The sequence below is a fragment of the Labrus mixtus genome, chromosome 5, assembly GCF_963584025.1.
Source record: "Labrus mixtus chromosome 5, fLabMix1.1, whole genome shotgun sequence".
Classification (NCBI taxonomy): domain Eukaryota; kingdom Metazoa; phylum Chordata; class Actinopteri; order Labriformes; family Labridae; genus Labrus; species Labrus mixtus.
Genome location: NC_083616.1, coordinates 17,139,096 through 17,152,927, shown reverse-complemented (window position 1 = coordinate 17,152,927; position 13,832 = coordinate 17,139,096). Strand labels below are relative to the sequence as shown.

General features: G+C 37.6%; 2 protein-coding genes across 3 annotated transcripts in view; one reads left to right on the top strand and one right to left on the bottom strand.

Annotated features, from left to right (window-relative positions):
* Nucleotides 1–224: 224 nt before the first annotated feature.
* On the bottom strand, nt 225–6,217 carry grsf1 (G-rich RNA sequence binding factor 1). The gene is made up of 10 exons (XM_061038263.1): nt 5,820–6,217; nt 5,366–5,510; nt 4,516–4,671; nt 4,119–4,253; nt 3,804–3,942; nt 3,577–3,692; nt 2,220–2,305; nt 1,985–2,120; nt 1,012–1,063; nt 225–694 (listed from the first exon to the last, which is right to left on the bottom strand). Exons 1-10 carry the CDS (start codon nt 6,036–6,038, stop codon nt 691–693), a joined length of 1,188 nt encoding a protein of 395 aa, XP_060894246.1. The 5' UTR covers nt 6,039–6,217; the 3' UTR covers nt 225–690.
* Nucleotides 6,218–8,236: 2,019 nt separating this feature from the next.
* Nucleotides 8,237–13,832, top strand: part of mapk1 (mitogen-activated protein kinase 1) — a 29,467-nt gene continuing 23,871 nt past the window's right edge. For both annotated transcript variants that reach the window (XM_061038265.1, XM_061038264.1), the window contains exon 1: nt 8,237–8,605. In XM_061038265.1, coding sequence (XP_060894248.1) covers nt 8,460–8,605 — 146 coding nt within the window. In that variant the 5' untranslated portion in view covers nt 8,237–8,459. The remainder of the gene's footprint in view (nt 8,606–13,832) is intronic.

Below are 13,832 nucleotides of genomic sequence, written 5' to 3'. Positions count from 1 at the left end.
GAAATAACTGTCTTATTTTCATTGAGCTGTGTCTTATTCCCCTGACCCATTCTCTTCTTTTGAAAACTGACTGTTTGGTATCTGCTTCATCATGATTTATGATTTCAAGCAAGTAAATTATTATTTTGCTAATTTCTAATTGACTATGAAGTTATTATGAAAGGGGCGCAGATGGCCGTGCGGTTAGGATGCGCCTCAAAAGGAGGTTAGAGTTTGACCTGTGGCTCCTTTCCTGCATGTCATTCCCCACTCTCTCTCCTTGGTTTCCTTCTCTATCCACTGTCCTATCAAATAAAGGCAAAAGCCCCAAAATAAACCTAAGCACCAGCCAATATTATCCACCCATGAATATGAAAGTACATATTTTGACACTATATGCCAATACAAGACTTTCTATAGAAAATGTAATGCATAACAAAATTCTTGGGGGGATATAAAAACAGTTTGTCCAGCAGAGTGTGTTAAATGATAACAGTGATATGTACAAAATGATTCAGTGGAGAAACTTTTCATATATTCTATCATATTATATATTTGTAGAAACCCTAAATAACCCCCTCTTGTAGGGCAGTCAGTGACAGCAGAGTTTGTCTTAACATCCAGGTAATTTATTGTTGTTCGATGTACATGTCAGGCCGATGAATAAATACAAGAGTCCAATTTATGTGTTTGGCATCTTTGTGTCGACATTCACCTGCAGGAGTAAACACATGACGGTGAATTAGATCAGCATAGTTTGTAAAAACAAAACACATCTACATTTTTATTTTGTAAAAGTTGTTAAACATGAAGAGCAGCACGGAGACTTCCATGTGTTTTTCTAATAAAAATAAAAAACTGAAAATTCATAACTGAATGGTTGAAACGCTGACTTGTTTTATAGCTTAGAATTGACCACTGAACAGTTGTTACAACTTCCTTTAAAAACAAGAGTAAGAAACATAAATGGTTTATTTTTGTAATCAAGATGCTAGAATTTCAGACTCTGGATCTTACGCAGTGTTTACTTACCTTCCATTAGAGTCTGGAGCAGAGTTCAGGAATAACTCGATGTATCTTTCTCCTGAAAATCAGACAACGTTGAAATGTTAGAACCATAGACTGTAAATAATAAAGAGGAAGAGCTGCTCCAGATGTTTATCTTCTCACATTTATTCACTTTTATGATGCATTAATAATGAAGTACATGATCCTTGTTTGTCTTTCTTTCTTTATTCATGTAGTCAGACATGTTGGTGCTAACAGATCCCCATTAGCACCAACATGTCTGACTTCATGTGATGACATTATACAACAATCTCACTGTAAATATAAAAACACTCATGATGCAGAGCTTTACCAAGGTTGCACAATCATCTTAAGTTAATAAAAAAAGAGGGAAAAGTCCAATGTTAAATGGCACCCGCTTAAAAATGAACATGGTTACACAGAAAAATATATTCCTGTATGCATGTCAGAAAACCTGGCCAGATGTTGGATTGGCCCGTTACATTAGAACTGTGCGTCTCAGAAACCAAACTTTATGTACAACTTCACAGACTTCTATTTTGAATTCGGTCATAATGGACTTAGGGATATATACACCATATTTGGAAGTGAACATCTGTGGACCAACTTGGTGTTGGTAAATGTAGTCTTTTTCATTTTTGATGTTCCATTGAGTTTTTGCTTTCGCTCTCCTTTGAAGTTCGTTCAAACTCCTAGTGCAGGTCATATCTCCTGAATGTAACTCCATTTGGTTGATAAGTTTAGGTATGATGTCGGAGTGATCATGACAACATGAGGTCATTGAACCAATAGATGGAGCTAAGCAAGAAGGCACCGGTCCAGTGATAGTCGATATCTTAGGGTGCGTACATTACAGTTATGTTAAAACTGATGAGCAGTTTTAAACTCAAACACCGGATCAGATTAAAATATATAGATTAATTGACAGATCTGAGTTTAGGTGATCCTTGTACTTGAAGCTTTCTAACAGTCTCACCTATGTGCTGCCTGTCTTTGGTCATGGCAGTGGTGGCGTCCTGGTGGCAGCTGAAGAAAATGTCAGCCTCTCCGCTCGGCCTCCCCTCTGGACTACATTCGATCAGGATCTTTGAGACCTTCAGGGGAGAGAAAAACTGCAACAGAAGAACAAAAACATGATGAAATACATGAGATCTTTACAGAAGCAACTCATCCATCTTACATCTCAGTGTTTGCTATTCAGAATCTTCTACCTCTACAATGTCTTCTCCGGAAACCTGGAAGGGAAGTCCTCTCACGTGGATGAAATGAACTGGGGGGGCCGAGCTCTGACGGAGTCCTGATGGAGAAGGTACATCAGTTTACATAAGGGAACACAAACGTTTGCTCTAAAAACTTCAATTAGCTTTCCCTTCATTTGCTTCTGTTTCTAGCTTAACCACAGTCTGAACAGTCCCTGAATATTACGGATGTTTTATTAGAAAGGAAGTACATTTTTAAATATTGACATTTTGACTGATTTTCATCAGGTTCTTTTCTAAAAACTACAGCTGTGCAAGTAAGCGCACTTTCAACATTATTGGGAAATGATCATTTGCAATAATCTCATCTCAACTAGAAGAAAAATGTATTTATGTAAATAAGCAATGCCCTCTCACCCTTCACGTGCACATGTTAACTATCTGATGGAAGCCTGTGTTAAATGGGCGTCCATTCACAACACTTTGATGCAGTATGATGAGGCTCAAGCTAGCTTCCTGTTACTCTCAGATTAATTGGTGCCAGTGTAGTTGTGAAGAAAACAAAAGCTGCTTATTGGATTTATTTTGGATTCAGGTGAAACACTTTGTACACAGATGTAATGTGGAAAACATGAAGAACAGCAGATTGACATTAAAACTGGGCTATAGCGTTCATGCACTGTTTAATTGTTGTGTATTTATTGCACTTCCTATCGGGTGATACAATACTGAACAACATGGTCCCACATCACACATTGTTTTAACACTGTGCAGGCCTACCAACAGAATTGTTTTTGTTATTTTGGGGGGTTGCAAGAACATCACATTTTACCAGTTATTTTTATGTTTAAAACTCCAAAATTCATTTGGTAATTGAAAGTGAATTTCTTAAAAAATGGGGAAATGTGTAAATGGGCAGCTGATTATGTCCTGAAGTCTCTCCAATACTTTTTAAAAAATATTATAAATTTCAACTAAAAATCACTATTTCAATTTGAGATTTCAAAAACTGACTTTTGTAACATTTCATTTCCTAATACATTTCCAAATATAAATCAAGACAATTCATTTTTTTCTTACCACTGTAACTTTTGCTGCTTTGCTAAAGTGCTCATGATGGATAGGCCGGATCTTTGTAACATAGCAATAAGTAAGGTCTTTTACCTGCTTTTTGTAACATAAAAATGAGTAAGGTCTTTTTACCTGCTCTTTTGTAATGTTAACAGACAAAGAGTAAGGTATTTTACCTGCTTCTTGTAAAGTGTCTCGAGATAACACTTGTTATGAGTTGACGCTATACAAATAAAAGTTGATTGATTGATTGATTGATTGATTGATTTCACAAAAAGTAGGTCTGAAATCCCCTCACCAGTTCTAGGGTTGGCCTGGTCTATTTGATGGCTGGTCTGAGGAGAGGATGAAATCGACCTCCTTTGCCATTCAGTACGAATCTCTGCATGTTTGCTGGGGAACACCTCAATGTATCTGCAAATACAGACAGGGACAAAACAAATTAGCAACCAAGTAACATGGTGAGGCAAGAACTGTAGGGTAATAAAGCTTGTGGCTATGACAAGAGTGTGTGCAGCGTCCTACCTGTTCCCGATGACCTCTCGGTCTCTCTGTAGGGCTTTATTGGCCGCTTCTTGAGAGGAAAACTGCACGTAGCCCTCTCCAGAATTCTTCCCTTTCATATTTTTCACCAAGGTGATTCCGTTCTGCACGATATCTAAACCTAAACAACACAAACAGGCTGTGAATTTAACTTTAGTAATTAAAAACACAGAATCCACCAAAACATTTTGTAATGGAGAATACAAATGTTGTAGCATTCAGTGTGTGTGAGTGTTAGTTAGACGTCAGTATGGTGATCCCATTTGGATGACGCACATAGAGGTGAGAGGTGTTTACCTGAGAAGAACTGTGCCACGTCTGCCTCAGTGCAGCTGAAAGGAAGACCCCTGAGCCGGACCACCCCGTCCTCAGCTGGAGTCTGGATGGCATTCTTCAGGATCTCTTCTGCATCACAGTTGGACACTTCATACACTGCAAAAACACAAAGTATGACTTTATCAATGATAGCTGCTTTATATTTAAGACTTCCAGTAAGCACATAGAAGTATGAAACTGAGTCAGCATAAACAATTACAGCACGCTGAAACTGAGGAAACTTTATGGAATCCAGCCATCATCCATCTTAAAATTAACAACTAATGTCTACTTATGGGATGTCAAAGTATACTCGTGAAAAAGTCCAATCGGTATTTGTATTTCAGCGCTCCACAGGTGGGACTCCAAAGTGACAAACCTTCAACATAGCGTGGACCGAGGTACTGCCGGTGCTTCTCCAGAGCTTTGCTGACATCCTCCTCGTGCTCCAGCTCCAAGAAGGCTCGACCTGACGGCCTCCCCATCCGGTCCAGAGTGAGATGAATTCCCTTCTCACCATCACGGATCCGACACTCTGAAACAAGACGACAACATGTTAAGAAATATTCATTTCTAATTTTACTTTGGTGATCTTTTCTATGTGACTACAACAAGAGAGTGATTCTTAATAACAGCAAAGTTTACAATTAACAGTTAAACTTAAAACTAACATTTGTGGCATTGACAAACGGTGCAGGAAAAGAGCCACAGGTCAGACTTGAATTGTGTGACACAGACAGTTTATTCCTGTAGCACAGTCATTTACTCAATTGGTTCATTTTATTACAATTACACACCACACATGTAATTGCAATTTTGAAGGAACTAGCTAAAGTAAGCTAGACTTTAAAGTATCTAACTGCAAAAAATGTCTATGACACTTTTCAAAATGTGGAGGAGAAGAAGTCCACAAGTGACAGTTGGGGATAGGAACGCATCACATACGTGTCATCACTTACTATATCCTCCTACCTTACTCTACTATTTTTCTAAGAGTCATCTGCTACGTTGGGCTTTAAAAGGCTCCGAACAGAAGGAGTGTACACAGATAAGACGGATTTAGATCAAATAATAAGCAGATAAGCTATGGACTCATCTTTCTTTTTTATTTAGGGTATTGACACTTAATTAGGTTGTAAAGAAAAGCTTGAAGTGCAGGTGAGACATTTGACTTTTATATACAGTCTATGGGTGAGGTGCTCGCCAACATTAAAAAAAATGACCCTCACCTGAGAAGAACTGCAGAAGGTCCTGAACCGAGCACGACCAAGGTAAGCCTTTAACCTGCACAATGAACACTTCCTTCTTCTCTGGTTCTGGATCAGTCTGGTAGGCCGGCAGTGGAGGGTATTCACCTTCACAAGATGTTCCTGCCTGTCACACAGGAAGTCAGATTTGATTAAAACTCTTTTCTAATAGGCTACAACACACCAAACAATAGACTGAAATCTACTTCATAAGTGTTGCTGTTTATTTGTATTAGTTTAATATCAAAACACCTTTAGGGTACATTAGCAACTTAAAAGGCAAGGCATTGGGTAATGTTGGGCAACGAAGCAAACTTAGTTGGATTTAATCACACTGGCTGTATTTTTGTAATTTACTTTGATCAAACTTAGTAAAGCACACACAAATGCAGTCTGCCTGATAATGAAGTGAGTACTAGTTCTGTGTGTAACTCACCTTGGTACAGAAGCTGTACTGGCTGGTTTTCACTGCAGACTGGAGCTCACACGGTCTCTGCAGACAGACTGTCAGGGCTTTTGATGTCCATGTTCGCTGCTGAATTAACTTGCTTGACAAAACGCTGGCTCTTGTTTTGATCCCCGTTGACAACGTTACCTGCCCAACTGCGACACACCGCTGCAGTAAAAACAGCACAGATTTACTGTTGCCAGACATTTTTAACCGGACGTCAAATTAAGTGGAGCAGAATGTAAGACTGAAACAAGTAGATGTTGGAACCAATCTCTCCGACTTCAGCTAGTTACTTTAGCGAGCTATACCGGCTAAGCAAGATTCTGAGAAGCTAGATTGCCTCACGTGGGTCAGTCAAGGGCAGCACTCAAAGGATGTTGTCACAGTAACAGTGTTGTCAAGCCAACAACAGAGCGCGACTAACTTCCTGTTAACTTTATTATGATGTTATATTCATCAAAATAAAATAAAATGTTAATATGCTGCCATTTATATCACGCATATAAAACACTTGTAAAATTTGACATAAAACAATAAACAAAAAAAACCAAGAAGGAATAAAAAAAAAACACATACCGATTTAACTTGTTTTTAAAGAGAGAAAACTACATTTGAAAGTAGCCTAAATTTTTTTTTAATTATTTAATTAAAAAGTAAATTAAAATCTTGATTCCAAGTTAAGTTTCCACTTTTCCTGTTCGCTTTTCTTCATTTATTGAATCATTATTTACAGTCTATGATCATTATCTATCTATTGTTGCACATTGGATCAGGGTAGGCCTATTGTGAAACAAGAGGAATAGATTTAATTTTCAAAAACAGAAAAAGCTCTCTCACATTAGGCTAATTGATAGAAGAAAAACCTATTTTCTTGCCTGCTAAAATTCTCTCATATCTATTCCACGACATTAATACACGTTTCTGAAGTTTAGCTTTTAAAAAGGCACTTACATGTTAAGTTGAAAACAGGTGAAACAAATGGGGAAACATCACATGAGTATTCCAAGTAAATTGCACATGAACATCTAATATAATATAATGTTAATTAGATATTTTATTTGGTTGCTGTACAGGAAAACATCGACGAAGTCCTTTGAGCTTGACGATGGTTTTCTACAGAAAGCACTTCCTCCTTCTCGCTCCGCTGTCGCCCATGTTTCACCTTCACCGCCACCTAGAGGTTAGGATGCCACAATACTCCATAAAGTCTCATGAAAGGTTTTGAGTTCCTAGGCTATTCAAAGTCACACAAAGGGGCCCTGTTTACAGGTTCTGAGGCATTTACAAAATAAAGATGTTCATCAGAAAAACTAATTTAGATAGCCTAATGCTAATCCCCTGACTCAGAAAGGTTGCTCATTTTTGATATTACACACCAAATTGCATGACAGACGAAAGCTCCCATTTCCAATTGAGGTCAGTTTAAGCTGCCGGAGGAGATAGTTTGATTGGTTGCTATTCTGAACTTGCCTATAAAAAGAGAGAAAACATCAAATATATAGGAAAACTAGATGATCACAACTCAACAAAATGGGGTTTCTCTCACAATATAGGCCTATTCAGTGATCTTTCCGAATACAAAATATGATGCTATACAAAGTACTCTCTCTCTATACACTAACACGGTGCTTTCTTATAACAACTAGAATTTCCCTCTACAACATGTTTGGGGTCAAACTCAAGAAAACAAATGTAACAGCTGCAATTAGTTTCTGAAAAGGTACTTAAAGTTCTCCCTAAACTGAAATTAATAGTTTAAGTGAAGTACGAAGTGAGAGAGTTTCCTCTAGACCACTCACTGGTTATACTCAAATGAAATAAATGTATAGGCTATCAGTCAAACAGTCTCTGGTTCTTCTCCAGGGAGACACACCTGCTTAAAAGTTATTCATAAGATTAGGAAGGGAAGCTCAGATTGTGGATTGGTGATGAAAGAGGGGCCCTTCTCTATAAAAAGTCAGTGTAAAATGATAAATCAAATTATTTTAGTGCTTTTATTTTTATGTAGCCTACAAACGAAAAGGCTAAAAAAAAAAAAAAAAAAAGTTGCTTAATTGCTATGCGTATGCCACTTATTTGAAGCACTTTGTGTTTACTCTTTGGAAATTCTCATTCATTTCTGAGAACCCATCAATAACTAAATTCGGTTGATTTTGTATAGGCTTATTCTGTTTTATTCATTTTTTTCTCCCAAACATTAAAACAAGTTGTTTCCAAAGCAGTTGTTTCCACCTCTCTGTTTCTTACTGTAACTGAAGGTAACAATTGTTATCCATTGGAATAAAAAAAAAAAAGGGGGAAAGATAAAGCAGAGTCAGGAAAAAAAAAAAAAAAGAAAACACTGGATCACATGACCATCTCCGCTTTTCCCTGCAGTAACAATCTCTCCTCCTCCTCCTCCGCTGCTCGCTCCTGCCTGCGACAGCACAGCAGTGGTGTGGTCGCTTTAACGCACGTTAACGGAAACGAAAAACACTCTGTACGTAGTGAAGGCCTCTGCCACTCTGAAGACCCTGTTGCAGCCACAGCGACGGATATAAACACACACTATACGTACTGGTAACCTTAGTTCCGTTTTTTTTTTTAATTTAACAGCGTTGTAAAGAAAAACAGTCCGTCTTCATAATGGCGACAGCTGCGGTGTCTGCCCCTGCTGGCAGCGGCCCCTGCCCCGGGACTGGAACGGAGCTAGTCCGCGGGCAGGCCTTCGACGTCGGGCCTCGGTACAGCAACCTCTCCTACATCGGGGAGGGAGCCTACGGAATGGTGTGGTAAGTGTTCCGAAAAAAAAGACTCAAGCTACCCATTTTTGTTCACATTGTGACGGGTTACAGATTAAACCTCTGAGTTTAAAATACGTTTACTCGCACCTTTTTACCTTTTTTAAAATAAAAAAAAACATAAAAACAAACTAGCCTACATTTCATGTTTTAGCTCGCCAGCAACAGTGCCAAACCTTTGATAGTTACACGAACACACAGCGTCTGTTTGAAGAAGAACAAAAGTCACTGTTGAAACTTCTTGTTCTAGTTCACATTTGGTATGATCTTGCACCGTGATGATCCCGACCAGACGTGAATGTACTTCTCTTACCTGGAAATGTATTTAATTAGGATGCTTTCCACTAACTTGCTTCAAAGGGGAGCAGGGTTCTAATGTTACATAAACACATTTTAAATCGCTTTAAAATGCGGTTGAATTGTATAATCACCTGTATTAAACGCAAAGTAGGTCTACTGCTTATGGAATGAAAAACTTAAGTATTTGGCCGTCAATGTTTTCAACAGGCACACGACAGGGTGTGTTCACCCTCATCTTTAATTATCAGCTAGGCCTATTTCAAATTATATTGTCCTGGTTTTAATCTGCCAGTCTAATAAATCACTCAATTCTAATACATAACAACTGAATATAGCATACACATTATACGTAATCAGTACTGCAATTTGTAGTCCCCATGATACTATTACATTTGATTTATTTCTACAAATAGACCTATTATCATGCATTAATGAACACCTGTTGTAACTAACTTTAGATGTTGGGGTTTTTTTTGGCTTATATTTATATAATTTGTGTGGAAATGTAGTGCAGGAGGCTCCTCAAGGGGTTTCAGTAGATAGATGCCTGGATACACAATACACATGAGGGAATGTATTGACAGAACCACTCTAGATCCGTATGTTATCACCTAATAAGCTTTCAGGAATGCAGTGAAAGATGAAGACATTCAAACGTTAATATACCACATATCTTCCGCATGTTTTATAGCTTTCAATTCTTTGACGAAGCCTTAATTATATAAGCTTTTTTCTGTTATTACTAATGGTCAACCCCTAACGACTGGTTTGTTTGTTCCAGTTGGTGCTAATTTGCATTTTTTCTGTTAAAAATAACTTGACTGTATGTTTTGGCTCACTAGTGTCAAACCGTTGTTAATGTACAGAGGACGGTGTCATTTTTACCAGAGAAAGACAAAATCTCTTTGGAAGGGACTTATTTCAGATCAGATTTGCTATAATTTCCATAGTAATGATCCCATATCAGTCCTGGTGTTACTGCTGCCTGGTTACAATATAAATACATCAATATTAGAAGGAGTATTTTCCAACCAATGTTGTCAAGTGTGCAAGGGAAGGGATACATTCTTAAAACATTATTATATTCTCCTTTTTATTAATTGTTTGGAAATGTTCACCTGTCATATTGTGAATGCATCTTGTTGGTTTTGTTTCATACTACTTTACCCTCAAAATGTACTTGATACATTTCTTTTATTTTAAACAGATTGTATAAAGACGGATCAAAAACTTGACTTTCTAAAACTACAATACAAGTCTTGTTTGTTACATCTGTTGTACTGTAGCTGGCCTTAAGTGTTCATTCTCCACTATTACATCATATATTGTCCTTGTGTCAAACAGCAGTCGAGTTATTTTTTCCCTTTGTGGCAGGCTTTCTGAGAACACTGATTCGACACACAGCCTGCCTACAGTGCAGACACACAAAGAGGCATCTTTTAGTCAGCGAAATGGAAAACCCACCAAAAACCAACAGTCCTGGTGGTTAATTGAATGAGCCTCTAGAAATGAATGCTGCTTCTCAATGCAGGTCGTCCAGATAAAACACCCAGACCCGTTAAAGCTCAAGTTTTGGCAAGATGTTCAGTTAAAGCCGTTGATAAATAATAAAAAATACCAAGCTGTGTGCACATGTAGGATTTTTCTCAGATTTATATCGGTAATAGATTTTTGCTTTGTTACTGTTATCCAGACACGCTAGCTGATTTGAAGACAGTTCTTATCTCTCTGGTTACTTTTAATTGCCATGTCATGTTAACTTGTGCAAATACACAAAAAAAATATTTAGTATGTCTCTATCCTTCAGGTATTTCAGATTTTCTTTTCTGTTGTAACCATTGCAGATGAAGATGAAGTCAAATTTGCTATCCAAGCACATTTCCATTAATGCTAATTTATGATAACTGCAATCAGAACAAAGATAGAGAAACTATTATAAAATATAATCTTATCTTCCGAGATTTTAAATAGATTCATAATTTCCCAAAATCAATTTATGTTTTGTGGCTAATCAGTCACTCCCTGCTAAGTGCTAAGGCTAGCTCTTTAGAAAGCCAAATCGAGCAGCAAGAAATTCAGCCAGTCTCACAGATGACTGGAGTAGATCCTAATGTATGTACTAATTCAAAAATAGACTTTGAATCATTAATCCAAAATCGTTTTTGAATCAACAATAGATTCTAAATCAAATCATGACCCCAAGAATCAAAATCGAGTCGAATCGTGAGACACCCAAAGATTCCCAGCCCTAAAAATAATATATGTCTAGACATTTTAACAATTATTAAATGGGTAAAGCAGTAACTGACATAAAGTGTAGTTGAAATTAATCAAAGAAATATCTCATCGACATGTCTTGGTAGCAGGTTTCTTTTTTGTTTTCCATCAAGTGTAACCTGGATCCGAAAAGCTCCAGGGGAAAAATACAGACTGGCCACCTGAAAAGCTTTGGAGTACACCTTAAGGCCAAACACAACAGTTAAAGCTTCTAAACATGCAAACAGGTGCAGGTTGATATCAACATGTTCATGTAGGGAAATTAAGGTTTATGTTTGGTTATAGTGTTAAAGTTCGATAATGAATGCGATGCAGATGAATAATCATCTGTAAGTAATCGTGATCTCAATATTAATCAAAATAATGATAATTATGATTTTTGCCGTTATCTAGCAGCCCTAGTTCATGTTTGTAATGCCGTACCTGAAACAGTGTGTACAAGTGTGTACAAAGAATCTCTGATGATCTTCACTAATGGTAACTTGTAGGATTTGTTTTTAAAGATACACTTCACCTCCAGAGTTCATCAGTGAAACTGTGTGGGTCGAACTGTGACCGTTTATTCTCTGAACTTTCTCCCAATGACGTTTCAGTTTCTGTAAACTGAACTCTTTCCTTATCTTCTGATCCATCACAGCTATCAGGGCTTCTGCATTCCAACAAGTGCTTTACTTTTCTAATGTTGCATGCCCTGTATGAATATTTGCTCTGCCCATCGACTCCTTGCTTTAGTTAATCCTATCTGCATAATCGTTGGGAGTTCATTTGAAGGAAGCATGTTGTGACCTGAAATGTCAACTTGGTATGTTTTAATCCATTTGTTTGGCTCATGCAGTTTGAACTGTGTCTTGTAGGTCAGAGATGATGTGCATTAAATTAAAAAGAAAACAAACAACAGAGTAACACTATTTTTGAAGTGAGAATCCCTATAACTACAGGAAACAGAAATACAAACTATGAATGAGTAAAAAGAAGACACTTGTGTCCTGATATATCAGTAATGATAAATTAGAGCTACAGGCCCAGGCAGGTGGATCATGCGTGACTAAGGTTTCCAGGGATTGTATTTGTTTTGACTTCCAGTAAATCCAAAATCTCTTTGTCTGGTAAAACGACAGCTTCTCTCAAACTTTTGTATCCATTAACACAACAGTTTTTCTTTTTACAACCCCAACTAATCCTGAGAGCTGTGTTGAACATGTTCACTGGTGTTCCAAGGAGAAACTTTGGTTCCTTACTTTTTTGGCTACTGACTGTTTTTATTCTTGCAGCTTTTAAATGACTGTATCCACAGATCCTTTTACCAGCAACAGAGGCTATACAAACAGTCCTCTTTACTGTAGTGTTGTTTCTGTATTTGTGGCATGCTACGAGGCAGTTGGAGTGGGCGACGTGTCAGCCTCCTTGCACTTGTCTCGTTTTGTTCTTTTTGAAACCTGTAGTTTTGAGTCTGTTGGTCATGATGCTTTGTTGTGCAGCAGCCAGAGAAAGGCATGCAGCCTTCTTCTTTATCAGGTTTCTTTGCGGTTGTATTGCACCATCGTACTAGTGTTACCATTTCCTTTTGGCTGCATTCAACATTCATTACGCAACAATCAAGACAGCCTTAAGATCATATTTAATTGTGTTGATTTTATGCATAATCACAATGTTAACTCTGATTTGAAAACAATACAAGAAGTTATGTTGTGATAACGTGGGAATGTTTCACAATTTTACAAGCTGGGCTTGGTGATTCGTTATTCCTAAGACTGGAGTAGAGAACATTGGTATCAGCTGATTTTGGCACTGTTGCCAGACATCAGCATATTGGCAAACGATTCGGCATGAGCTGATGTCAGTAGCCAAAGTTTATTTGTTCCACCAAATCAATTAAATACTGACATAGTACACCTACTGCCTCAGAGAAGAGGTTTTTTAAAGGGCAGATGAAGTCACCTGTTGAACAAACTCTGTCTTATTTTAAAATGTTGGCATTGTGGGAGTATTATACCAGTCATGAAAGTCATGAAACAAACATCAGTATTGGAATTGACAATCGGTGTACCGTACTTCTTATTTCAAACATCGTTATCTGCCGTGATTTTCTCCATCGGTGCATCTGTGCTGGAGCGATACTTCTGCAGAGATGCTCTTAGACATCTCTACCTTTCTTTCTACACAGAATGTATGTTACATAACAGAGTACAAAAGAAACAGCCATGTAAGCACCTCAAAATAATACCAATGCAAACTTGCTCACGCACAATGCATACGGAGCCTGCAGCAACATGTTCAAAGCTAAACATCGATTAATGAAATTAATAAAAGACCAGGACAAAAAAGGTAGAATTGTTAGTGCTTTTTTTCATGATGGCATCCTTTTTTTTTTTATTAGAAAAAGAGGCTAGTTATACACAGATCAAGTAGGTGCAGTGCAGTACTAAAACAGCAGAGAGAAGGAGACAGGCTGCTCAAATGCAACAAGAAGGATCTATTTAATTACAACGTTTGGACCAGAGGTCTTCTTCATGGGATCATTTGTTTGATTAAATTAATACTTTTTGTGGTATTTGAACAAGTGTGCAGCAGGTCTTTTTCTCTCATCCTTTTGTCATCAACAAGCAGTTTCTTTTTTAGTGAATCTTATTTCTGTTACCAC

Coding starts and splice junctions, on each gene's coding strand:
- grsf1 (XM_061038263.1), bottom strand. CDS start 6,038: ATGTCTGGCAACAGTAAATCTGTGCTGTTTTTACTGCAGCGGTGTGTC. Junction 3,943..4,118: donor CGTGGCACAGTTCTTCTCAG/GTAAACACCTCT, acceptor TGTGTTGTTTAG/GTTTAGATATCGTGCAGAAC. Junction 3,693..3,803: donor CGAGAGGTCATCGGGAACAG/GTAGGACGCTGC, acceptor CTGTATTTGCAG/ATACATTGAGGTGTTCCCCA.